A 27,172-nucleotide genomic window follows, 5' to 3' on the forward strand; every position below is an offset into this window, starting at 1 on the left:
TACAGACAAGAGCAGAATTGCTGCTCCAAGGGTTTACAGGTTCCTGAACACTTCTGAGTAACCCGATTCTTGAGTAGTCCCATTATAGCCTGCCTGGATTTCAAAAAGTCAGGGTATGTGTTTGTAGGAGTGGGGTTTAACTCTTAATTTGAAAAATAAAATGTTAAGAACACACTTAAACTTTTTTCTTTTTCCAACAGAGGTAGTTAGTTATACATTAGAGAAATAGAAATGGCTAGTGCTTGTACATATTCATCAAGCATGGGGTTTTTGTCGTTTTGGGTTTTTTGCTGGACTAAGGCTTTGGGGGTTTAGCTTAGCAGGTCAAACAGAGAAGAGAGGCTGAGAAAGCAAAGGAGCACTGCTGACTTGTTGGGTTTCTGCTTCTCTCACACTGCAGATCTTTACAATCTCTAGGCTTTTTTGACTTCTGTTGCCTTAGGAATCCAGTGGCCTGTCCTTCTCGGGCTTTTCATAAATGTGTTAATGCCTTTGAGACATTGTTAAATTTGTGCCTAGTGAGTTTACTTACTGTGGAAGGTGAAGATTGGTTGGTTTGGCTGTAGCAAGGTCAGTCAGCAGTGGCAAAATAACCATGTTACGGATGTGCTCTGACATCTAAGGATCGTGGTTTTCAGGACAGAAAAGTCTTGCTTGTGTTTTCCTGCTCTGTGTGTTCTTGAACAAAAGAAAGTAGAAAGTTAACAGTCTTCTCAACGAGTCATGTAAGTTGTTCAGCAATGTGTATGTGCAGCTGATACTGCTATCATTTGACTGTTTCTGGAAAATACTGTTGAGGATGCATCTGTCTGTGTGGACACCCTGTTGCTTGCCAGAAGTTGAGTGAGCAGGATCAGTTGTGCTGAGCTTTCTTTGTGCCACCAGCTTATGATACCGTGCATTATCTGAAATGGGATGAAAGATAATTTAGAGATAACTGCATGAACAGCAGTAACCACACGGCAGTTAAGGTCTTTCTCGCTGAGATGGATCTGAATGTCTAAAGTCTTTGGTCCCTTTTCCACACATCTGGTTTTGCTAGGACTAAAAAGAATGTTGAAATACCATGCATGGTTTCCGGTGGTGGCAAGACATGCCTGTCTCTGAGTATTGGACTGACTCTGGTTATGATGGTGCATTTTTGCGGTAGTGACATTTCTCAATCAGTTCTGAGGAGCTGGAGTAAGTTCTTTTGGGTTCATAAGACTACGAGCAGTTCTTGCAACTCAGCCTTGGAAGAGTGTGTTCCTGGCGTAGTGGTTAGCAATTAAGAGGGCTTGAGGCCTGCCCCAGTACTGTGCTTGGCCATCTCACAAATCCACTAGTGATTAGCACTGTGAGCCTTATGCCAAAGGTATGTTCTTGTTTGCTGTGTCATGGAGAGGTTCTCCTTCCTTAGTTCATAAATGTCAAGAGGAGGAAACATTTCCAATGAGATTTTCTTCTCCTCTTCCAAGTATGTGTGTAACCATTTGAGTTAGGACTTCAGTTTTGTGCGTCAACTTTAAAGTGACAGTTACATAGCATATGATGTTGCTAGCTATACTCCTAAAAGTATATTCTTTTCCAATGATGCTCAAGGGAAAAGTACTGTGACTGTTATAGAGGAAAAATCAGTGTGTTTTCCCCATCTTGATGATGTGGATGCTACTTAACTGGTAAGTTGTTTGAAGAAAGTATTGAGCTGGTTTGGGGCAATTGCAGCCATTTAACTGAAATTTAATTTTGCCAACACTGGATTTCTGTAAACTGATGTAAGATACTGGAGAGTGGGAACAGATCCTCATGTATTACCCATCTACAGAAATCCAGATTTGCTTTGGAGTTCAATAAGAACATTTTCCTCATGAAATTACCTATCAGTAATGGAGGGATCCGTTAGAGACACCCTTAAAAAAATCCTGATGCATACATTCACAGGTGAAGAACTACCGTCATACGTCTTTTCCTTCTTATTTCTTCATCTATTAGTGTTGCATAGCCATGGCATAAAAACTGAAAGTGAATTGCCAGTTATGGAACCACCTGTTAATGAGACTAAATAAGAGTTTGGCAATAGCACAAAATGACTGAATAGCTCTGATTATTTATGAAGAAACGGATTGTGGTATTCAATGTGTACTTAAAAATGTTCTCTCCTAGACTATTTCTTCTCCGGGACAGCCAAAGCAATCCAAAGGCATTTGTACTTACGCTGTGCCATCATCAGAAAATAAAGCATTTTCAAATCTTGCCGGTAAGAAGATTATTTTTTGATACTGGTCACAAAAAAAAGAAATTTTAAATCCTAAAGCTTTGCCAGCATCTGAAGAGATCTCTTACTAATTACTGATGTCATTAACAGGGATGTTTCCATTAGCAAGTGTATTAGCAAGTATTCTTTAGAATTGTCAAATGCCTGATTAAAATTCTTTGTTAACATTGCCTGGAAAACCAGTGTAAGTCACTTAGGCATAAAAGTAATGCACAGAACTTGTTCTCTGGGATTCACAGCAACAACAGCAGCAGTTGTCTCCCTATCACTTAGGCAAATGTAGAATAACAGGGAAACTTTAAAAAGCTTTATTCTGGAGGTTATCCAATAACATGGAGCTTAAAATAGCGTTACACTGAAATGTCGAGAACCTATTTGATTTTGTCTTGATCAAAAAGAGCATTAGAAATTTAAGATCGTGCAGACCTCTTTATTGGTCCAAACCCTCTTTTCCATTGCTTTGCCTGCCAATTTTACAACTAGCTAACAGATATATTTGGGGCATTTTTGTTTTATGTCATGAAGACCGGTGCTGTGTCTACAACTTTCAATTACTCTGCCCATGAGCTTTCACTTTCATAAAGGAATGTTGGGTTAACATGGTATTTTTCTAGGGCTGTGCGTGGTTTCATGAAGATCTTTGGGCACTAGGCTGTTTGGGCAGTGCCCATCATTTATCTTAAGTCACACGCTGGTACTCTTCTATGTTTTGCCACACTTGCATCTCTTCATGTGCAGTCTAATTTGAAAAGGATGTTTTGTTTCCCCAGTGTGAAGATGATGGACAGATATTTTTCAGCCTGGATGATGGGAACACCAAATTCAGTGATCTAATCCAGCTTGTTGAATTCTATCAACTAAACAAAGGAGTCTTGCCCTGCAAACTCAAACACCACTGCATCCGAGTGGCCTTATGACCTCAAATCCGACTCTCACTGAAGACTGGATTTGCTAGGAGAGTAATTGTAAGAGAACGTTGACACTGGGGAATTGGCAGATTTGTAAGTTGGTAAAAATAAATAAAAATATTATGCACCTTGGGACTCTGAAAGGGATGGATTCGACAGGTGCCAACAGACCAAGATTGCTGGTTTGTCTAACACCTAAGAGTGATTGCTGCTGAGTGTCCCAGCATCCCAAAAATGGGGGGAGGGTATGTAAAACAATGAGTAAATTTGAAACAAAACTGGAAACTATCTTGGCTGGGCCACTTAACAGAAACAAGTGTGAAGAGAAATCTTTGAAAAGAACTCTTGCCCTGGAATAATCTTGACAATTAAGACTAGTGTGTTTACTTTTTGTATTGATCACTTTTTTTGCACTCCTACTTTGTTTCGGATATTGTATGCAGCCTATATTAGGAGCTGATGTGGCTTTTAAAATTCATGCAGGAGTTGGGTATTAATCTGCACCCTAAAATGTATGGAATGCTTCAGCCTAAAAGGATCTAGAAGAAAATCAAGAAGTGTGTGTGTGTGTGCGAGCGTGTGTCTCAAAACTTCTCTGGAGACCTGAGGTTCGATGATCTGCAGATGTCTTTGAAGAAGAAATGAGGATACAATTCTAAAAGAACATACCACCATATACGTACTCCTAAAACTGTTGACTTGTAGCATTATGGCTGTAGTATGTTGATGGCATATTAGTGGCATCCAGTCATGCAAAGACTGTATTAGATTCTATGCACAAATTTTTATTATTGGAGTGGTGGTTTGTTTTTTACAGCCTTTTGACTGTTTTCCTGAGGAAACTTACTGTTACTAAATAGAATAGGACTGAATGACTACACTTGTATTTGAAACCACCGGTTTTTGTGAGAAGATTCTTCTGCGGGTAGTCTTAGTATGACAAAATAATAGTAAAATAAATAATTTTAAAAACAAAAACAAACAAAAAAACCCCCACAAACGAAAAACCAGTGTTTTTAGCTTTATAGCTCCTTGAATTTGCAGACTGTTTCAAAGAGCTCTTTCCATATAGTAAAGCTACAGTGACACCAAGCTCTCCTGGGGATTAGGGCATAAAAAGAACTGTACCCCTGCTGCTTTCTGTTGGGCCATGAAAGTTTACACAGTGAGAAAGAACATTCTGGGAATGGAAACACATTTCATTGTGAGCTAGCTGCTGGCAATGCCATCCATCGAGGTAACTGGTGATCCCTGTGTCATATATGCTAAAGCACGCCAGTACCTATGGCAGACAAGGATGTGTCCTGCTCCAGTGCTGGTTTGTCATCAGAATTACTTTATTGTTAATGTTTAAGTCAGTTATTTAATGTTTACACAGTAACTCTTTCTGATGATGAATCAGTATTAAAGTTAGACAAGTCCCACCAAGATCCTCCAGTTGCAAGTATCATTCTTCCAGCAGCACAGTCGGTGCAGGAGCTGTTACGGAGTTGACTTCCCAGTACTTCATGCAGTTAGCCACAGCGAGAAGTATTCCACCCTGGGAACTTGCAGAGTGTAGTGCAGAACGGAGCATTCTTAAGATGGTAAATGATTTACGCAGGCTAGTTCATCCTTACTAATATTTGCCACTGGGTTTGAAATTCTAGCCATCTGAAAGGGTAAAGAAGGAAAACCAATCCTATACCTTTAGGTCTTCATGTAGTGTTGAGAATAGCTTAAGACAAACCATAACCTGCCTGAGTCGTCCATATCAGCTTATAACTATGTCAATGGTATAGAAACACTGTATTTTAGTTTACAGAACACATTTAGTATTTTTTTTCCATTTAATGTCTAGATATTAAAAATGAAGAAACTTGATTTTGTTTTTAGTAGAAGCCTTTTTTGTTTTGTTTTGTTTTTTAATTGTACATAGTGAAATGAGTGTTCCTGCTTTCTAGACAATGTATTTTAAAACCTTGAAATTAAGCTAACTTAAGTCTGACTTCACTTTGCATGCTTCTATTTGGCCCCTATTAGGAGAAAAAAGATACTTGTATTGACTACATTACCAGTTTAATAAGACCATTTATACTGTAGTTTTAAGTTTTTCTGTTTACATAGCTTAGTGACAACCATGCATTTTTCCCAGTAGGCAGATAGTATTTGCAGTGTTTCATATTTATAAAAAAAAAAACCTTGCATCTTATTTAAATTGAGAATAAAAGTTTGACTATGAATCATGATTTTTGTATGTAGATGGTTGACTTAGTATTTTGTACTTTTCCCAGCTAAAGTGAGCTGTTTTGAGAAAGTGACCACCTTCAAAGTGGCAACAATCTTACTTAAGCAGATCACTGCTTTGTCTTCTTTCTGCTGGAAAACAGTCAATACCACCTTAGTTTTCCAACAGATTCAGCTGGCTGCCAGCTCAGAATACCAAGGACTGAAGGACATTTGACTCTTATTTTTGTATTTAAATGACATGAATGTAAAGGGGATGCTCAGGGTTGTTTTGGAGCCTGTTGAATTTTTATCTTTTTGCCTGTGATTTTATTTTCTAAATAAATACTTCATGTAGCAATCTTGAATATGTTGAGAAGGAAAATGCCAAACCATTTTGGTAATGAGGTTACTAGTTAAGTTATGTTACGATAGGTGTTAAAGTACAAAAAACTTTTTATTTGTTAATTAATCTTGAAGAAACACGTGCCTCAGTTTAGATGTTTTGTCTTATCTTTTCTGCACTAAATACCTGACAGTTTGACCAATCAATGCACCTTTCCAGTGGCAAGACTTGCTTATCGTAAATTATATTGTCACAATGCAAGATTTAGTGACTGTAAAATGGAATAAAGTTTAAAGTTTCAGGGAATGCAAAAGGTATTAACTTAAGAGACAAAACCTTTATTCAATATGCTTTGCTTCATACTGTAAATAGCTTTTTGGCTTGTGAACCTAATTGTAATCTTTCAGGTATTTTTGTACAAATAAGGGACTGATATTCTGTTTCTTGTAATTAGAAATAAACGTTAATACAATGCTATTCATTTTACATTGGAATGAATGTCGTCTTTTGGATATATTGGTACACCATGCATCTCTTGCTTTAATTCTGGGTTATTTGGGGTGGGATATATTAAACAGCCTTTAAGAAGAGTTAAGAGGAAAACAGAATCCCCAAGATTTATTCTATAATTCAGTACAAACCCGTAAAAAACAAGCAAACCAACCCCAAAACCCCACATTACTTTATTGTAATGTTGTATTTACTACATTTGGAACAGGCAAACAAGAAGATGGCATGAAAAAAAAAAGGCACCACAGTAAAATGGTGATGGTAAGCCTGTTCAGTGGCAGGTAAGCCTGTTGGCATATTTGTCCAAACCGCCCACAACTGTGGCAAGTGCAAAATGATACCAATAAAGTCTGGCCCTAAACATTAACAGCAGGTACCTGTGCTATCAAAACATCACCAATACAAAAGCAGTCTGTCTCAGAAACAGCTATGTGGTACAGATTTGATTTAATTGCCTGATAGGTTTGTGCTGCTTTTACATTAGTTGCAGGACAACAGATATAATCAGGTGTCTGATCCCATGTGAAGCCTTCCAGCATGAAGTTCAGCTGGCAAAACAGCTAAAATGCATTTGAACCTATGAGTAGATCTGTGTCAGACTAGTGTTTTACAGCATGTGGCTGCAGCACTTTTATCCTGATACACAGAGTGCTAAAGTTAGATTTATTTTAACACCAAATCGCTGCTTCAGCCTGTACCTGCAAAACCAGATGAGAAATGCATCACCAGATGAGCCACTTCCTTTCAAGTAAGTTGAATTTCAGATGACTTTGGCTTTATGTTATTGCTGTTTTAGTGATGCTTTAATTTGGGTTGTTAATCTCCTGCTTGTATATTGCTTTGTGTCTCAGGCATTGTTTGTCTAATGTCTTGGAAACTTCAGTAGCAGTATCAGCAGACAGAGAAAAGAGGTATCTTCCTTTGAAACATCCACATTGCTTTAATTTGGGTTGCTTCTGCATCCTAAATCTTACATCTTCCTTCCTCAACTTGGAGCAATTTAATTGGTATTTGAAAACCTAATATAACCACAACTATGTCCAAGAGCTATATGATTTTCATTAGATATTGCAATTAGTCACATCTGAGACTTCAGAATAAATTAGTTTGTGTAACACTCACATTGCAAGCTCTTAGCCCAAAGGCATTCTGCTCTAATTGCTCATCATTTTACACAGATACTAGCAGATGTTTTAGCAAGAAAGATTGGTTCATCACAAGACACTGAACTGTGATTAACAGGGTCTTACCACGCTTGTTGGTTACCCAGGTTTGTATACTTTGCTGTAATGAGGTGTTTTCCATCTGTTGGCTGCAAGATCCTGGGGCAACGAAGGGGAACAGGGAGATGAAATTATCAATACAGCTGACAGATCTGAGTCAAAGTGCAGCCTGGGTTTATGGGCTCTGAAGGTCAGCTCAGCCGCAGTCAGAGTAAACCTCTTCAGAGAGTTCAGAAAAGCTAGGCTGGGAGGGAAATGAAGTGGAGAAAAGAATTACTCTTGGGCAGTATTGTCCAAGTGATGGTTTGGGTGTGACTAGGAACACAGAGAAGATGGTGGTGTGATGCCAAAGTGCTGCTCACCAGTCCCTTAAAATCAGTTTTCCCTCCTCTTCCCTCAGAGCTGTGAATGTGCTTCTGTGTAAAGACTTACATTTTATTTGCCTTTTGAAACACATTCTGTAGAGGTGTAAGGAATTGGCGTTTTGGGTCATCAAGCAGAGAAACAGCTATAGAACTGGGGTCGTCTACAACCAGCCCATCCTCCAAAACAGTCTGTCCAACTGCCATCAAGAGAAAAGGAAGGTAAAAGGATGTACGGTTCTGCCAACAATGATGACAATGGTTAAAGCAAATGGCCAAGCTGAGTACTGAAAATGTATAGTTTTGTTGCCTCACAAAGAAGACTAGGCATACGCTATTTTTAAATACTTTAATTTAGTTAGACCTTTTCAGTATTTGATTACTTCCATAATACTTTTTTTGCTGCAGAATTTCTGCAAGATACTAATGTGCGCTGTGTGACTCTTACCAACTCTTAGTTTTCAGGTTACTGTAGTACTTTCAGAATTGGGTCCAAAGACAAAAGCAAATACAGAAATGAGGTGAGCTGTGAGGATTAGAGCTTCTTGAAAAATTACCCCATAACACAGCTAGTCATAGAAGAAAACAAACTGATAATTATAGAACTAGTGAGTAGAAGAATTAATTTGGTTTTTCACTAAGGACTATGTGGTTTGTGAAAATATCTGGCTAAACAAGGACAAAAGTTTACACAGCTTGGCTCAAAATACTCACAATTGCCGAAACGAGCGCTTGTCCTGCTTGAGAAAACTGAGTGCTTCAGAGAAAAGAATGTGCCTGAGAAGGTCTTGGATCCTCTTGCTTGTATGCACACTTTCACAAACAATCCTAGAAGCTGCTGTCCTTGAAAGGATAAGGGAGCAGGAACTCCTAGGACAGGAGCAGGAAAGGAGGCTTAGGATGCAGTAGAAATGGAAGAGATACAGGGAAGAGCAATCAGGATGGTCAGAGGAATAATCAAATACAGTAAGAAAGTTCAGCCAGCTAAAAAGCAGAGACTGAAGGTAGTGTAACAGACTTAACAGAAAACCAAAGGCAGTTGAGTAGAACAGAAAACCTTCAGTTACAGTCTCTGCTAATACAAAAGTCACAGAGCATTACCTGAAGCGTGCAGGGGCTCAGTTCAGGATAACCAGAAATACTTCTTCATAGACTGCTCATGTAAGCTTGAATGTTCTCCACCACAAAATGCAGCAGGTGGCAAATGTTCACGTGGGTTCACAAAGGGCTTAAACATCATGATAGAGAAAACTCAGCTGATGGACGTTAACTACAAAAATACCATCTTTCACTCTGAAATCCATGGGCCACATGTCACCAAGAGCCAGGAGCAGTCTTTAGGGGAAGAATAATTTCCTGACAGCCCGTATTTGTACTCTTTCTTCCCTACACATCCACTACTAAGTGTTAGACAAGGGCAAGAGATATTTTTGATCCAGTGTGGGACATGTATCCACATGAGAGCCCGCTGACACACAAACAACTGGAAGTAGTACTAATAGCTGAGGGAAGACCAAGAAAGCCTGTGTTACTGTCAACTGCAGACTTGCTTTGACTGAATTAATGCTGCCCTTAAGAGAAACGGCCACATAAGCATTGAATTTGCTCCCTACCACCGCAGAAGGGAGTGCCTCCAGGGCCCGTGGCAGCTGTCCCCCCTGCCCCTGCAGCCTGCTGCCAGGAGGGTTTGCTGAGGGTGCAGGGGCTGCCGGGTTCAGCTGCTACAGCAGACCAGAGCCTGTTAGGGCTCTGAAGCTGCACAAGGGTAGTGTCTGGCTTCATTCAGCCCCCAAACAGGGTGATGAATAACAGGGATTGAGCCAAGCTCATGCCTCGTCCTCTAAAATGAGCACTCAACTGGGAATAGGTACTGCTCGTCTGCAAGTCAGGAGCAGGCATCCTAGAAGTTGTGCCTAAGTGTGCGTATCTCCAGGCTTTTTTGTTCAGCGGTGCACAGGGGCGTCCTGTGAAGGCTTCTCCCAGGTAAAATGCAACTTTTCCTCCCCCTGTGCAGGAGCTGAGGAACAGAAAGGGCCATACAAGGGCTGAAGCACCGTGCTTTTCCTCAGTGAAAGCTGCGGTGCAGCGCGCAGGAGAGGCCTGTGCTGGCACCGCACAGCAGGCCCGAGGGGCACCAGGGCGGCCTGCCAGGCTCTGCCCAGCCACCACTGCTGGTCAGGCAGGGAGAGAATGGGAAGAGCAAACGCGGGCGCTCACCACGGCTGCTTCTCCGAGGCACCTGCTGCCGAACGGCCTCCAGCAGCACACACCAAAGGGTGGCTGGGTGCTGGAGCCAGCCAGGCAGCTGCTGCCCTGTGAGGGGCTCCGAACCCACCCTGTGGAAGGACAGCCCCCACAGACGGGACCTTGCGATGATGAAAGCCCCCTTAGCTAATTCCCACTCTCCGCTTCTGACGGGTTTAAATCCTCGAGTGAGTCAGGACAAACAAAAAATCAGCCTTCCGAAAGGAAAAATAAGTAAATAAAGAGATAAATATGCCTGTAACATCAGTGCCGGCCAATCGAAACACAGCCTGGACTTCGCCTCATTCCGCAGCTGAGGGCAGGCGGTTTCGCACCCCGGAGAGCTGCAGGCAGGGCGGGCCGCGCCGCCCCCGTCCCTCCCCGCACGGCCTCCGGCGGCCCGGCCAGGCCGGCAGAGGGCGGCCGCGGGTGAGCCCGCCATGGAGCCCCGCTGGTGGGCTCTCGCGGTCCGGCCCTAACGGGCGAGGGGTTTTTTTTCTCTGCATTTGCTTTGGTTTATGGCGGCAACCGAGGGCGGCTGCAGCCTGGACCTTGTGTCCTACAAAACAGCAATTAAAACAGCTCTGTGTGAAGCTCGGGTGTTCGCCAGCCTCCTGAGGGGTACTTGCTGCAAATGGCGGCACACTGCTGGCCGTGCCGCCTGAGGTGAGGCCGGCCCCGAAGGCATCGGGGTGCCCGGCCCGCCCGTCACCCGCCAAGGGCAGCATGCCTCCGAGTTGTCGGCGTGAAGGTTTCACCTCTCGGCAGTGCCGGGGTAGCAGCCAGCCTCCCCCAGCCCCTGAGGTAGCCGGGCCCTGAGGTAGCCGGCCCCGCGAGCTGCCGCCAGCCAGGCCCCTGGGTGCGCCGAGGGCTGCGGCTGCCCTGGCGGGTCTGGTTTTGCTGTGGCCGTTATTGTCCCCCTTACTTTCCAGCGTGAACTGCCACACATTGCAGATGCATAGACATTTTCATCAGTGTAATTCCCTGGCTTCACCTCGGCAGTGGCAGGATCTGCTGGGGCGGCTGCCTCTCCCTACTCCAGCCCTCGTTGGCACCTGGTGTATTTTCACTCGAGGCTCTGTGGCTCCCGTCCCCAATGCCTGTGAATCGCCGCTGAACAAGTTCACAAGTTTTCTTTCTTCCCCTTGTTGAGAAAGAAAGAATGACTGACAAAGCTGATGAACGGAGTGCTACACATGGTTAATGGTTAATGAAAAAGTACAGGACAAGCACAGTAGCAATGAAGACCAGATAGTCACTTGAAAAGCCGTAGAAATTTCTTGTGATTAAAATTCCTTAGTTGCTTCTGGTGATTTCTCGCTCGCAGGACGGGAGAATATAAGGGAACTACAGAAAATACTTGTATCCAAAGTATGTGGAAAAGGAATAAAATAAACAGGTAAGGATAAACTCACTAATGTCTGAAAGTGAACCTGCCTCTGTACTTTCACCAGATAATCCTATCTGGCAAGTCCACATAATTTGTTAAGTATTAAGCTAGTGAGCATTTAGAAATGCAGTATAATATGCTAAATGTAATTCTGTTTTAATTGACATGTGCTTAAGCCAATTTTGTTGAAATACTCCACAGTTCCTGTAGTATTTTAAAATCAAAACTTCGCAATTCACAATATCTTTAAGAGAGTGTCTTCTCAGCTGCTTCTAAAACTTGACTTGAAGGCACTGCGGGTACAGTGAAGTGGTTTGGAGGGATGGCAGTACCTCTGAATGACGGCATACTGCACAATATTGGAGCTGAATCCCAGCTAACAAAGAAATTTTATTAACCTTTTCAAATTTGGTCGGAAAAAAAGTTCATATTTGTTTGAATATTTAATTCTCCTGTTCCTGTAGCTTGGTTTCATTGTAAATGTGTCATGCTGGGCTTGTCCTCTTGTAGAGGTCCTGTTTATGGCACAGGGACTGGAGCAATCTCCATACATTGACATGACAATTTTATGTGTGGCTAAATGCAGAACAGCAAAAATTATTTCAACACTGGCGGGGTTCAGAGAGCAAGATTATTAAATTGAAACTACTGTTCATAGAGATCCAGTTGGGAAAGGAAAGGGGAATAAAATGACAATTTTTACCATTTACCATTTACGTCACATAGATTTAGCATTTATGTCAATGGTAAATAAAGGGGGGGGGGGGGGGGAGAAGAATAGATATCCTAATGAGAGGGTGATGAAAAACAAGTTTCCAATATAACTGTGATGCGTATTGAAAGGTTTCCTCAGGAGAGTGACACTTAGGGGAACATAATCCTGTAAGTCTGACATTCATAGTGTATATCCCCCATCAGTAACACAGACTAAAAGCAAAGAGAGGAAACTGGAATGTCTGTTGCAGGAACAGGGGATTTACTGAAACAAGGAGGTTGGACTGTGGATTTTTAATTGTACAGCTATGTCCTATCTGCACACATAGTGAGGTAAAACTGGTGAAACAGAGACCGTCATCTCTCCTATCTGTCCCATACTGTGAAGTCAGGGAGTGAAACAGCAGGACTGGGCTAGGTGGAAGTTTTATCTGATTATTTATTTAGAAGATAACATAGAAGCTCTGTTAATAAAAGGGGTTGCTGATACTGCATGTTGGAGAGTAAGGAGACAGAACAGTTTTCAAAGGTGGCTTCAAGTTGGCACATTAATCTTGTGAAAGTGCAGAAAACGAGATGTATTTTGCCTTCCCCTTTTGCCAATCAGCTGGCTTCTTTCATGGGGAATGTGCACAACCAAGACAAGTAGGTGAGGGGATGGGTAATGGCATTTGAGGTGAAGAGTTGTTACTCTGTAATGGAAGGAAAATTGCTAAAGGTTGTTTGAAGTTGTCAGCAAGTGCTGCGGGCATTTCGGGCGAGCGGGAGTCAGATTCAAATACTCACAGAGTTCAAGATCTGATCCGTTTATTGTACAAACCAGGTAGACTTTTATAAGGCATTCTATAAGCGTGCAATAATGTGGTTGGCTATTTTGCAAGCGTATAATAATATGATTGGTTAACAATTGTTTACTGGGAAGATTTCTGTTTCTGCTTTCTCTGGCACGTAGGCTCCTTTCTGCGGTTTCCCAGCTCCTCTTATCACGTCCCGTTGGCCTTGCTTTTGAGCAAACATCTGCAATTTGCTCCTTTTTCTTCATCCCACTGTTCTGGCCGTAACCTCGTCTTATTTCTTCAGTATTTTTCCACTTGCTTCAGAGTTCAGTATAATCATTCAATACAGCAAGAGCCCCAACACCTCCCCCTTTCTTTTTAAATACAGCATTAATACTGCGTTCCACACAGCTCTGAAAACATTGTAAAAGGCAAGGCACTAAAAGTAACAAAAGAATAACAAACAACAATACAGACAGACCTTGTTTCAATAAATCCCTCAACCACCCTCAATTCTTGTTGAGGTAAATAAATTGATACATTTAAACGGTAAATCAACTGTTGCAAAAAATACATATTTTTAACAAGTGTAGTATTCCACCAGGTACAGTTATCACTAAAGCCAAAATTCGTGTCATTATACTTCTTATCTAACCAACCCCAATATGATTGATTTATAGCCGTATAGTTTACTCCCAAAGGCTCAAAAGCTAGTTCAAAGCAGAAACGCATTTCTTGTAGGTGACATCTGAAGCACTTTTTTTCCTTTTTTTTTTTCTTTTTTTTTTTTTCCTTTTTTTTTCTTTTTTTTTTCTTTTTTTTTCATTCTTTTTTTTTCTTTTTTCTTTCTTTTTTTTCTTTTTTCTTTCTTTTTTTTCTTTTTTCTTTCTTTTTTTTCTCTTTTTTTTTCTTTCTTTTTTTTTCTTTTTTCTTTTTTTTTTTATTTTTTTTTCCTTTCTTTTTTTCTTTTTTCTTTATTTTTTTTTATTTTTTATTTTTTTTTCTCTTTTTTTCTTTCTTTTTTTTTTTCTTTTTTTTTTTTTTTTTTTTTACATTTTTTTTTTTTTTTTTTTTTTTTTTTTTTTGGGGGGGGGGAGGGGTTTGTAATCAAGTCCGTATTTTTCCTTGAGAAGCTTAAGCTGTTCCTCTTGTTTCAGGAGAGTTTCCAACTCTGATTTGTCGAATAGGTCCGTATTTCCCAAATAAATCATACATTTCCTCCGCTGTGATTTTATACGGCAGGTTCCGAATATAAAGGATCCGATTGACCTCTGGGGGCAGCCAGATGTTAGCTCGCTTGGCCGCTTGCACTGCCATGGCGCCGATCGGAGCGGGGGGGGGGTGGAGGGGGGGTGCCGCCTTGGAGAGAAACCGCGGCCGGGACGGGGCCTGCCGGGCCGCACGCCGCCGCTCGCCGCTTGTTCCTTTTCAGGACACCAGGGTGGTAATTGCGCGACCATACCCCGTACAGCTCGATACGTGCGAGCCAAAGTCTTTACCCCCTTAGTCCCAACTTGCACAGATTCCCATAAGTCCTCTCCTACTTTCTTCCATGTTTCATTATTATATATATCTTGCGTAGAAGCAAGGTAACCACGGCGGCGACTCCAACATAGCAGATCAACTACTGCCTGCCGTGAGACTGGCGTTTCAGTTTTTTCTGCCAGTTTCATCAAACTGTCTACAGTTGCTTTTTCCACCACTGATGCAGTGATTCCCATCCTGCTTAAATTTCCTGACTCACCGGTCAGCCGTGCACGTTCCGCCTTTCTTCGGGCGCCCAGCTCTCTCTCCGCTGGCAGCAGGATCCTCGCCGGCTCCGCAGCTTGTAACACGATCCTTAATGAATCTTCCTGACTTTTAACCGATCCTGTCGACCCTCATCGGATCACGTCGGGGGTCACCAGATGCTGCGGGCATTTCGGGCGAGCGGGAGTCAGATTCAAATACTCACAGAGTTCAAGATCTGATCCGTTTATTGTACAAACCAGGTAGACTTTTATAAGGCATTCTATAAGCGTGCAATAATGTGGTTGGCTATTTTGCAAGCGTATAATAATATGATTGGTTAACAATTGTTTACTGGGAAGATTTCTGTTTCTGCTTTCTCTGGCACGTAGGCTCCTTTCTGCGGTTTCCCAGCTCCTCTTATCACGTCCCGTTGGCCTTGCTTTTGAGCAAACATCTGCAATTTGCTCCTTTTTCTTCATCCCACTGTTCTGGCCGTAACCTCGTCTTATTTCTTCAGTATTTTTCCACTTGCTTCAGAGTTCAGTATAATCATTTAATACAGCAAGAGCCCCAACAAGCAAGTTTCTTGGTATGGTCAGTTGATAAACATCGCTGAGAAATTTCTTTGTTGCTTCACTCTTTAGTATATGTTTCTTACTCTGCTCCTTCCATTATACATCAAAAGGTGGTTGCTTCATTCTTCTGAGGCATCATTCTTTTATTCAACCACAGATAATATATTGCATAATCAGCAAAAATGTACAGCCAGCAGTATTTTGTAATACCATCATTTGTAAGTGAAAAAATTAGCCTAACCCATCCAACAAACTCAACTTACTTCCAGAGTGTGCTAATCACAGTCTTGTTATTCAGTGTTCCTCCAAATAGTGTCTCCCCATCTAACCAATGCTCAAGCTGTTTGCATGTTTTATCTCTTGGGAAAGAAATCTTTCTTGTAGAAAATGTTTTGAATGCAACAACTGGGGGGTTTTGTACATTTTTCACCTTCTTCCTTGATCCTGTGCAGGTTGTATGTCTATCTATTCACAAACATAAATAAATGGCAGAAGAGATCTTATGGTAGATCGTCATTATTTCAAGGATAGATTGGGATTTTAGTATTAGTTTCTTTGTCAGACAGCTGGCAGGAGCATTGTACATGTAAAAGGTTGCCCTTACAGTTTACTACTGAATAATACTATACCACTGTTTCCCTCTTGCTTTTGAAAGGCATGTTTGTTTTTAACATTCAGGGAAAGTTTGCTCAGCTTTGTGAAGGTGTAATAGATTTTAGTCTTACCCTTCTTGCTTGTGTGTTTTGAAAGGAATCGGATGGTTTATAGGGAGTCAAATGCAGTTTAATATTGTTATTCTTGTATTATGTCAGATGTGTGACTTTATTTCTTATTTTATTCTTCGAGGTTTCAATGGCAATTAGAAAGATTCTGTCTCTAAGAAGATGACAACTCTTTTGAGGATTAATGGCAGCACGTGATATTTTTTTTGATTGATTCTCCATCTCATGCTGTAAGACTGGATATAGGAACATAAAGATGTGACTCCGGTGCTGTGTAACCTATCAAACAGTCTCTATAGAGGATGTATCTCCCAGTCTGTGACATACAGCCTGTCTTTGCAAGACTGGATATAAAGCAGAGATGTTAGGAAGTTTTTGAAATAGCTTGAACAAAGATAAGGTTCAAAGGTTTCAATCACTGGAAAGGGTACAAGTGGAGAGGACATGGGACTCTTCTGGAGACAATGAAAACCATAGTAGCGGTAATTCTGCATTCCAGTAGAAGCTGGAATACGTATAACCCTAAGTGAGGGTTATTATTAGCATTTCAGAGTTTCAAGCCAGTCTTGCCAAACTTGGGTTTGTGACATTCCTTATGCTTCAGAAAATGCTTTTTCTTACATATCAAGTACCATCTACTGTCTGATTGCTAGGGTAACGTCAAGCACTGGTGTTAGCCATACTGTCATGTACTTTGGAGTTCAAGAGATACAGTAGCATCTTAAAATGCCTAGAGGGATGCTACAAAAAGGAAGGGAATAATCTCTTCCTGCTTGGTGGACAGGATTTAAAGGAACAAGCAACAACCGATGGAAAAGGGATCCTAGGGTGAAAAAAAGGCACTGAATCATATTGTTTAAAAAGGCTATAAATTCAGTGTCAGTAATGCTGTTAAGTTGCTTATAACACTTCCCCATGTGTTGCCCTCATTTGCGCTCAGTTGTACTGTTGACAAACTGTTTCATTTAAATGAAAAAAACTCACAGTTTTTAGATTTTCTTTGACAGATGAAAGTGCAGGTACAGTTAACATGAAATGATAAGAAACAAGCATCATTACTATGACTACTTAGCCATGTAAAAAAGCAAGATGGGAAATTACAGAAATAGTACATATGGTGCTTTCTGCTTTTAAAAAACAATCTGAGCTCAGAAAATGAGAAACAATCCAGCTATTCGTAAAAACAGATATATGAATTTCAAGGTGAATATACATTTCCACATACATGGGACAGGCTGAAGGCTGCTGAAATGCTGGCATGCTGGGGAGATGGCTGGCACCCTTTTCATCTCAGACAGTACCATAAAGGAACCGATCTTTCAGTGGGGCTTATATTGTCCCTTTCCGTACTGTTCCTTTAAAGGGAGGGAGAGAGAACGAATGCAAAGGATTTAGGAGGAGGTGACTTTTCTTTAATGGCATCCTGTGGGTGCATTATCTTGCTGAGACCTTTTTCTTTGTATCTCACTCTGATTAGCACATTTCTTTGTGCAGTTTTAAAATGCTTGGACAGTTTTCCCTGAAGAAATACATGTGCCTTCCAGCAGTTTTAAATTGCTCTTGGTATGTTTGATATCCTTATACATCTGCAAACCCATCAGAATCTTGCTGAGTTCTTGACTGCAGTGCTTCCTGTGGTAATTATTTTTTCTGCAGTTTTAACCACACATCATGTGAAAAAGTGTTTCCTTCTGTCTGTTTTTAATCTGCTATCTTTTAATTTCACCGAGTAGTCCCTCTTGGGCTTTTGAAATTTGAAAAACAGAAAGAAGTTCTTTATCTTCTTCCTTTACTCTTTCTTTCCCTTATCCTTTCCTTGGCTTCCTTCATGTTGTTCTGTTTTCAGAGCTAACCAGGCCCGCTCATTTGAATCTTCCCTAGAGGAGGGAGTAAGTGCCTTTGAAGAGAAATCTTCTCTTAAATTCCAGGAAGGCAACGAAGTCTTTTTGAAAGTGAAAATCTGAAAGAATATTGAATATCCCAGAACTGTTCCAACAATGGATCAAAAGTCACTAGAATATTTTTTGTGTAATTCACCAGCTTGTTCTTATTGGATTCAAACTTCTTGCTATTCTTGATCATACTACATATTAAACAGAGGATTTTCATTCAGCAGCACCACCAAGTCCATTAGTTTGGCCCTGAAGATTTTTGGAGGCTTAATTCTACCCTCCCTCTGTATGCTGTGTTGCTTCAGAATCAGTGTTACTGAGCTTCCTGAGACTACTGACTATTCAACATATAACATTCCTGGCTGTTGTGCCCCCAGTTCCTGTGGCTGCATCTTTAATAGGAAAAAAAAGGCTAGGGAGCAGGGGGAATGGGATGGTGGGATGATGTCCTTTCACTGCAAGCTTTCATATGCTTACTAACAAGTACAAAAGCTCTCAGGTAATGCAGCTTTCATGCATTTTAGACAGCTGAGGTAGAGGAGTCTACCAGACCTCCTCGGCAGTAACTGACTGAGACAAGACATAGAAAGGGTAGAGCAGGAGGAATACTGTAGTAATGGCTAGTCACAAAAGAGAACTTTTGGGAGAGAAAGAGGAATGTTGTATGTATCTTTTGCCCATGGCTATTGACATATTGACACTACTCAAGATGTTCCATAAGATGGTAGTATTTTCTGCCCAAGCATAAAAGATCAGCTAATCTTACAGAATTTGCATAGGAAATGGAAACACCCAGGGAGTAAAAGAATTAATCTTTGGGGAAAAAAAATAAATATGGCTACAGAATATCTTTTGGAAATATTTATCATGAAAGGCAGAAACTAGGAAGGTGTTAACATTGTCCTTATATTAAATATTAAAGCATTAATAATTAAAAGTACCCTATTGATTATCTAAATCTGTGGAGAAAACCCCCTTATAGCAGTAAGTTTCCAAATTAATGTGTGAATGAAATTTAATGTTACAATGTAGATGCGAAAGAAAGGCTTGATTGTAGAGAAATAGCATGGAAATCTCTGTATGACTATACTTAATGCTATTTAGTATTAAGGACTGATGATAAACCAGGGTGTACTGTCAGACTTCACAACAAATGTAGATACAGAGTTATCATTACTCAGAAATATAAGTCCTGAGGTCAAATGTATTTGCTTGTTACTCATTCACCTTAATTAACCGATTCAACTGAGTAATTCAAAATAACAAATTAAGTAATAGAAAGCATTTTTCCTCTGGCATAATCTTCTGTTTCTTTGGTATTCTTTTTCCTCCAAGGAAATTTATATTTACTGTTGGCATCTGTCCCTAGAATCCTTCTTTTTATCATGTCCTATGATTTATTTGATTATTTAGTGATACCTTCCTTGTCATGTTAGGGTTAGTGACATACTACTGTACAGCCTTTACTCAGGCAGGTATGTAAACACATGCTTATATATGTTAAGCTCCTATTACAAGATCTTTCCAGGCTTTCAGAAGTCCTTCATTTGCTGGTTGCTAACATGACAGGGGCCTCACACTCCCTTTCCTGTTTTCTGCTGCCTTGCATATGCCAGAAGTTTTTTCTTGACCCTGCTGACAGGGCCCAGTCCATGGTCCCCTTATGTGCGTACCTTGCCAGCTTTTAAATGGGCCCATATGGTGCCATTATCTTTAGACAGCTAGAGACTGGGTACATAGGTGTTGATTCCTGAGTAAGTATTGCACGACCACAGTTGTGAGGCCCGCCACAGCTGCGGGGTAGGTGCCTTTTTGTGCTGTGCTGCTGAAAATAATGTTTATTGTGATGCAAAGTTTTAAATAAAAAAAATAAACCTCAGAGCTTTACAAATGTGTTTTGTGCTAATGAAAGGTAAGACACACACACACACAAATAGAATACATTATTATCACTGTGTGCAAGTGTAAGGATTCTCTGTAGCTGCATCAGCAGCTTAGCTGTTTATAAGGCTGACCTCAAGAATGTCTGCCGATAGCACACAACTTTTGTATGATCCATGCCCTGGATTGTTCTTTTGCCTGCCTCTGCCTCCCCCTTTTCAACGTTATTGATGCATATTTCTGTTGTACATCCTAATGAGTATGCTTCTGGCTTTGGGTGATTTCCTTTCTAGCAGTATCTACCACAAGGATCTGAGATACAAATATATTTTTTGCCCATTTAATGTTCCTTTCTTTTTTAAAAACAAAATTACCATTACAATGATTTGTTACCATGTTGAATGTTGTTCTGTTCAGCCTAGTAATTACAGAACTGTGTGTTAGTCTTTAAATGACTTTGAGTGGTGAACTACTCATTTGCTGCTACTGTGACTTCCTCACACATTTCCTTTCAAGGTTTTAAAAAAAAAAAAGGAAAAGAAAAAAAAATCTCAGTCTTTGTTGCTACAACTTTTTCATTATTTTGAAAGTTCTTTTGGGCAACATTTTCCTAAATTTCATGTGCAGATTTCTTATGCTTTTTAATGTACAACTCTTAAAAATACATTGCGTCCTTTTGGAGCAACAGTTTTTGATGTAATACCTCTTTATGAGTAGTCATTTAAGGGCACATAAATTTGAGTGAAATTTCATAGCTGGCAGAAGGAGTAAGGTATTAAAGGTGGGAATAAATAAATATAGGGAAGCCAGGGTTACTAATCTTACAAAATATTAAAAAACTTTATTAAAGATCAGTAAGTACTGTCTGTTAGTACCTTCTTTCTCACCTGCTCTTATTTATCCTGCTGTTGAAAATGGCTGTTAAAAAACAAATTTTGGGTACCTTTTTATTTAGAAAATCATCTCTAACTCCCATGTTTCATTGTTTTTGAAACTTAAAAAGATCTTGATATTCTGCAGGTTCTGTGGTGGACCTATTGGCTCGTTTGTGCTGTTTTAATAGGACAGGCATATTCATGGACCTTTGAGTTATCTTGCTTGTTCCTAGCATAAAGTGTAGCCTCCACACCCTCATTCTTAAGAAGAACTTGTGATGGAGGCTATTTGCTGCACGTTGCTTTTAAGTATCTATTTTTAGTGTACATATGTTTGGTACATAACATGCAAAAATTTGTGTGAAGAAGGGAGATCACTATTCTGAAGCTTGGAATGTTATTACATTGCATTATTACAACATTATTACATGACAAAGAGTATCACATCTAATATGGCTGACCTTGCTACCAGGTGTTATTTGTGATCTTTTTGCAGTTTCTACTGCTCAGCACTACTCCATGTTAGAAGTGAATCCAGTACTTGTTTTATGAAGATTGGTCTTTTGAAAAAATACAGTTCCTACAAACTACTGGTAGTTACTTTAACAACAGAAGCCTGTCATGGCTTAACCCTGGCCAGTAGCCAAACACCACACAGCCGCTCACTCGCTCCCCTGCACCCAGAGGGATGGGGAGGAGAATCAGAAAGGAATGTAAAACTCAAGGGTTGAGAGAAGAACAATTTAATAATTGAAACAGAATTAAAATGAAATAATAATAGTATCATCATCAACAGCAACAGTTATAATGAAAAGATGGGGAAAGGTTAAAATCCAAAGGGAAAGGGAAACAGGATAACAAGTGATGCACAATACAACTGCTCACCACCCGCTGACCAATGCCCAGCCAGTCCCCAAGCACTGATCAGCAGGCCCCGCTGCTCCCTCCAGTTCATATACCAAGCATGCTGTCCCATGGTACGGAATACCTCTTTGACTGGTCCGGGTCAGCTGTCCTGGCTGTGTCCCCTCCCAATTTCCCGTGCCCCTCCAGCCCTCTCACTGGCAGGGCCTGAGAAACCGAGAAGTCCGTGACTTAGTACAAACATTACCCAGCAACAACTAAAAACATCAGTGCGTTAGCAACATTGTTCTCACATCAGAGCTAAAACACAGCACTGTACTGGCTACTAAGAAGAAAATTAACTCCATCCCAGGCAAAACCAGGACAAGCCTCTGATAAGTAGTGAAGATGCTCGGAAGTTACTGGGATGATGCATCAGAATTTGTTGTATTGAAAGCATCATAAAACATCCTTTTGCTCAAGAAAAGTATCTGTAAAAGGAAACTGGAAGGAAAACTGAGCAAATGTAGACCTAGAAGCATGACTCATTTGTTTGAAAAACAACAGAAAGGTTATCTTTTCAACCAACAGGAAATGGTATGAATGTGAATGGCTTATTTGATCAGTATTTAATGGGGAACAGAGAGAAATATGAAGTGGGTAGTGCTAGGTGATGAAGTGTAGCTGAGCTGTAAGTACAGGAATTTGTGTCTTCTGCTGTAATTTTTATGTTATTCTCTGCTTCACTGCACAGTGCCTTTACATTCCTGGTTCAGTCCCAATCCCATTTTTCCTGGAAAAAAAATAATTAAATTTAGATGCCTGATAGGGATGTGAATACAGCTTCATTGTAAGAAAACCCACAGCTCCACCTATCTCTATTCCAAATTCACCAGGCAGAGCCATAGCGAGTGTTTTAAGTCTTAACACATGTTCTGGATCCCTTATTCCCCATTCCACATGCTAGTTGAGGATGTTTCTGGTCATCTTGCCATCACAGTTTTACAGGTTGTCTTCCTGGGTAGCAGAAGTAGCAGCCAGCAGAGCTGTAAGCTGCAGAGCTGAAGAGAAGTGTATTGTCTTGAGGATCCAGAAATACTCTTTGGCTTTTCGTGACAGCTTGCTATCTTAGGATTGGTAGAAACCAACTGTTTTTATAAGTATCCATTGAACATATAACACTATTTCTCATGTTTTTTCAGTGAATAGGAAGTGTCTTCCTTTGTAAGGAGGTCATGTAATTCATCCCTTGTTTAACATTGCATTGGGTTATTTCCTTTATCTTAGCAATTTTGCAGGTTTGGAATATGCTTGGCATGCATGGTACTTGAAGTTGAATCTTGAGTTCAGCTTTGCTTTTATATAGTAGATTAATTAATGCAATTATTTATATTGAAGACTGCAGTTACATAACATGTAGACTACTGACTTGGGTTGTATGAGTTTATTATTGTATAAAACACAATAAATAAATCATGATTTTGATGAAAGGTTAGTGTGATTTTACATGCCAAGAAACAAAATTAGCAACCAATGTAAAATGTGCTTGCAAATCATTCACAAGTCAGAGAATGTAGATGCAGATCAGTTTTCTTAATTTTTCCTTCAGTGGGCAATAGGAATAGACTGGTGTCTTGTTGAAAGAGAGAAACCAAAAACACTATCCCCTAGAATTCATCAGAAGCTACAGGGAAGTAGGGTATTTTGCTCCATTATATGTTGTAGTATATGTAACATAAAATGTGGTAGTGATTATCCTTTCCTCAGCATACTTTCACTCCATTCTGTATTTTCTGAGCACTGAAGAGGAGTGCAAAATGACATTTCTTAGCCACTTCCTGCTGACGAAAGTTAGCCTGGTGGTAGAAGTGGAAGAAGTGTCTCTTAAGACTATTCAAATCAAGGTTGCTCCTAAATTAAAGAGACAGGTTTTCAAAGAATTAGCAGGAAGAAAAAAAAGCAGAAATCTCACCCCACCCCACCCCAAAGTTTCCTAGACTGTCTTTTAGAGAACTATGCAGAATGTCACACTGCTGTAAAGGCAGGTTGCTTCTAGGCTGGCAGCATCTGACCTCAGTACACAGAGGTTCAAAATCTGTGCCTCTGACTAGGGAAAAACTCTGCCAGAGTGTGGGTGGGGAGGTGCTGCCACTTTAAAACTGGCCTAGATTTAGGCCATTTGGAATCCAAATGGAGTTGGAGCCAAATGTGGTAACACAGAAAAATAAGCTGGAAGAGAACAACCCTTCCTAGCAAAATATTTTATGGAAGCTGCCCCTGAGGCAGAATTGCACAGCATATGGCAGACTTGCATCTGTACTTGAAAAGAAGAACTTGAACTAAGGCCTCTGAGCGCAAAGGTAATGAATGCATCAGACTATCTTTCTTATTGAACTGCCCGTCTCCTCTAGTCACATGTAAATCCTGTCTAAGTGAGAGCCTGTCTCTCCTAATGATAATGTGGAAGCTGTGATTATCTGAGGTGTAGAAGTGAACAGTATCATAAGGAGAACAGATGGCAGGCAGTTCTGAGTAGGGATACGGCTGGCTGCACTGTGGTGAAGCTACCTGCAGCAGCTTAAGCTGTTATCTTTCCTGGCTGCCTGTTTTGTCTCCTAGCTGGAAATGATTGCCCTTCTTACAGAGTTGGCAGGATGGAGCATGTGAACACTTGGTGGCTCTGTCACCCAATGCTACAGGGACAGACAGGTTCTTTTGGGGATTTTTGGTAGAATGAGGACAGACCACAGGATTGTACTTAACAATTAGAGCTTTATTATTACATAAAATATTCAATTATCAGCATAGCTTATTATTACCTACGATTTCTAGCATTTAGTGTAGCTTATTGTTGCACAAAGTTATCAATTATCATAATTCTAGTTAAGCCAAATTTCTAGTAATCAGTGTAGCTTTCTCACTATCTGGAGTCTTTAGTTACCTAGACTTTTAGTCACCCGGACCCTCTGCAGATGGGGTCAAATTCTTAATAATCACTGCATGATACACTAATCGTAATCTGGACTCAGACTTTACCCAAAGGAATGTGACTCACTGTCACTCAGTCTTCAGAGGAAGAATACAATGGTGGACACATCTCAGACCACTGGGGGATCATGGGTTTTGTTGTCCAGCAGCAGGACTTGCAGCTGCTTTATTTTATAGGCAATATCTCATGTGCTGTTACACTTCCCTGTTCCATAATTGATGTCACCACATCCTGGCAGCAGTGTTTGGTGGGCAAATAGTCTTGTCACAATGCTGAAAGGGAATCTTAGCTGTACTATGACGCGGGTCATCACTTCCTGGTGACAACCACACTTGAAAAGGGGAAGAGAGAAGGAGGTGATAAGTGATCAGCACGCTTATATTTTATGGCCATTTGTCTTAGGAAGTGATGTTCGTTGTGCTAACCGTATTACCAGGGGTGAGGAGCAGGGCATACTGATCACACGGCTCTAATGGAAAGCCTCATCTTAGTGTAAATGCATCTTCCTAAGCATTTACATAACATAACAGTTGAGGCATGTACATATATCACTGCCACCTCTGAGACAGAGACAATAACCCACAGAAGAAGGTAGCAAACATTATCTTACTCATTGCTTCAGCTGTGAATGAGTGTCCATGACCAGGGAGACCTGTGGATGTGGAAGATTCAGTTCCCACTCAGTTCTTCAGAGTCTTTGGTCTGTGATATGTGTAAAGTAATTTCTCTTTCTTGGAGAAAGTCCAGGTACTCAGTAACTTTTACGTTATATTAAACATAAATTCTCCAGGAATTTGGCATTGGTCTTTTCTAGAAAGGTGCTCATGTTAGCACAGGACTGAAGGGTAAGCGAAGACACCTTTGCAACAAAGCTGTCAGGGAGGAAGGGCAAGAAACACCGTATGATCCCTTGCCATAGTACTAGCTGTCATCTCAGACAATTGAGCACCAACATGCTCTTTATGAGGAGACTGCAATGCTGTTCTCATCCCAAAAAGAATGACTCACAGCTTATATTGGTGGTAAATGCTCTTCCAAGCTTACTGCAAGCAGTGCATGGTATTGCATAGTCCTCATGACAATGCATTAATCACAGCCACTGACAAAATGTCTTCTGGACCAAGCGTTATGTGATCTTTGAAATCTTTGTAAACAGTGATCAAAACAAGTCACTTGCAGAACAAACACTGCATTGTGTTCCCCCTGTATCTCAAGCCATCTTGTTCCTCATACCTCACCTTGGTGTGTCTTTTCATCCACAAGTGGACTATTCCATTCATAAACTAACTGCTGTAATTTGCTTTTCTATCTCAATAGCACATTTAAGCCCTGATGGCAGTTCATCTATGAGCCACAGCTTCTGTGAGGCTCACAGTAGTCAGTGCTTGAGAAAATTCTTTCTGTGAGCTGGATGAGTGCCCCAGCAGTGCCTACACCCCTAGGTAAGCACATCATCTCAGCTCACAGCAGAAGCTATTCCTATCTCTGTATTGGAAGAGCCTGCCTACTGTGATTGCAGCCTGCTCTCACTGTCTCTGTGACTCTTCACAGCCTGTCAGTTTTTCTATTGACACTTTTTCAGTTCATCACAACCTCTCTTTTCTGTAGGCTTGCTTCTGTAAGAGTAAAGTGCTTAGGCTGCCTCAAACTAGCAAGTGGTACGTTAACTCCTCTGAAGCTGTGTGTTTGAGTCTGTGTCCATGTTCACTTTGCTAGCTGTTCCTTCTTATCCTCTTTGGTTTACCTTCACAGGTTCACACAGACAGCAATATGGAACTGAACAGGGAAAACAAGTCACATAAAATATGCATGAAAGATAAGATAGATACTTTCCCAGTTTGTCAGCTCTGTCTGAGATTCATCTCCTGGCTGATCTGTTGCAAAGTCTACTTATGTTCTGCAGGAGACTTAGTTTTTATCCTTGTACAATGCAAGTAATCCATCTATTTGTGTCTGAAGGCTTTAATTCTTACTCTCTTCCAAAGGAAATGCAACCTTATTTTATCCAGAAAATTGTTCATTGCACATTTCTGCTAAAATACTTGCTTCTGTCTTGTCACATCTTTATGGCTCATGCAGATTTGGACCATGTTTATGGAACATAAAAGAACTTTTAATTCTAGTACATCTGAGTGATTCTTAGAGGTTTTTTTTCTTTCCTTTCCCTTTTTGTAGATTTTTCCCCCATTACTGGTATTGTTACTTTCATGGAAGAATATTTTGGGGAAAAAAAGACAAAGACTACTGTTCTTTTTTTGAAGGAGCAAGAGTGAGAGAATCAGAAGAAAAGGCCTGCAGCCTCCAAAGAGCATCCTCGAGCTACAGATAAGGAGTAAACCAAATATGAAGCAACAAACTTGTGGTTTTTCTATGCTTAGGCAACAGTGACTGTTCCTTTGACACCAAATGTTCAAAACAGGCACAAACTTTGTGCTACTATGATTCCTAATTAATTGTTTCAAGTTATTTCCTCATATCTAAAATGTTGATGATATCTGAGTCAATTTAAAGCCATTCATATTATAGCTTAGAACACTTTTGTTCAAATAATGTTAGGCTCAGTGGTCTACAGCACAAACATATCTTGACCAAATTCAGTAACTAGAGGCTCACCGGGAGGCTAGCATGAAATGGACGTCATGCCATTCAGGTGAGGGAAAATAAAACTGAGAATAAAGCCATCTAATTATAACTGGACTGAAGGCCTGGGAAAACTGCTTTTTAATTTCTAA

The 27,172-nt window shown here is 40.6% G+C and overlaps 3 protein-coding genes across 8 annotated transcripts in view; 2 read left to right on the forward strand and 1 right to left on the reverse strand.

Moving 5' to 3' along the window:
- The window catches only part of GRB10 (growth factor receptor bound protein 10), a 149,187-nt gene extending 142,988 nt beyond the window's left edge, over positions 1–6,199 (forward strand). For all 6 annotated transcript variants that reach the window (XR_005103144.1, XM_037379970.1, XM_037379967.1 and 3 more), the window contains 2 exons: positions 2,143–2,236; positions 3,025–6,199. Coding sequence is in view for 5 of the 6 variants with exons in the window: in XM_037379970.1 (XP_037235867.1) it covers positions 2,143–2,236; positions 3,025–3,171 (241 nt within the window). In the remaining variant the exon portion in view is untranslated. The remainder of the gene's footprint in view (positions 1–2,142; positions 2,237–3,024) is intronic.
- LOC119144517 lies at positions 5,258–14,653 on the reverse strand. Its single transcript, XM_037380017.1, has 5 exons — positions 14,395–14,653; positions 11,047–11,196; positions 8,523–8,678; positions 7,879–8,008; positions 5,258–7,690 (listed from the first exon to the last, which is right to left on the reverse strand). Exons 1-5 carry the CDS (start codon positions 14,651–14,653, stop codon positions 7,486–7,488), a joined length of 900 nt encoding a protein of 299 aa, XP_037235914.1. The 3' UTR covers positions 5,258–7,485.
- Positions 11,271–27,172, forward strand: part of DDC (dopa decarboxylase) — a 76,827-nt gene continuing 60,925 nt past the window's right edge. The window contains exon 1 of the mRNA XM_037379972.1: positions 11,271–11,451. The gene's annotated coding sequence lies outside the window, so the exon portion shown is untranslated. The remainder of the gene's footprint in view (positions 11,452–27,172) is intronic.

This window comes from Falco rusticolus, chromosome 3 (assembly GCF_015220075.1).
Source record: "Falco rusticolus isolate bFalRus1 chromosome 3, bFalRus1.pri, whole genome shotgun sequence".
Taxonomy (NCBI): Eukaryota; Metazoa; Chordata; class Aves; order Falconiformes; family Falconidae; genus Falco; species Falco rusticolus.

Excerpts from the sequence above, each read along its gene's own strand:
- LOC119144517 (XM_037380017.1), bottom strand. The coding sequence starts at position 14,653 with ATGGGAATCACTGCATCAGTGGTGGAAAAAGCAACTGTAGACAGTTTG. Across the intron at positions 11,197-14,394 it reads CACGTATCGAGCTGTACGGG|GGGAAGAAAGAAAACTTGTG; the intron begins GTATGGTCGCGC and ends TTTCTCAACAAG. Across the intron at positions 8,009-8,522 it reads AAGCGCTCGTTTCGGCAATT|TTGGACAGACTGTTTTGGAG; the intron begins GTGAGTATTTTG and ends TCTTGATGGCAG.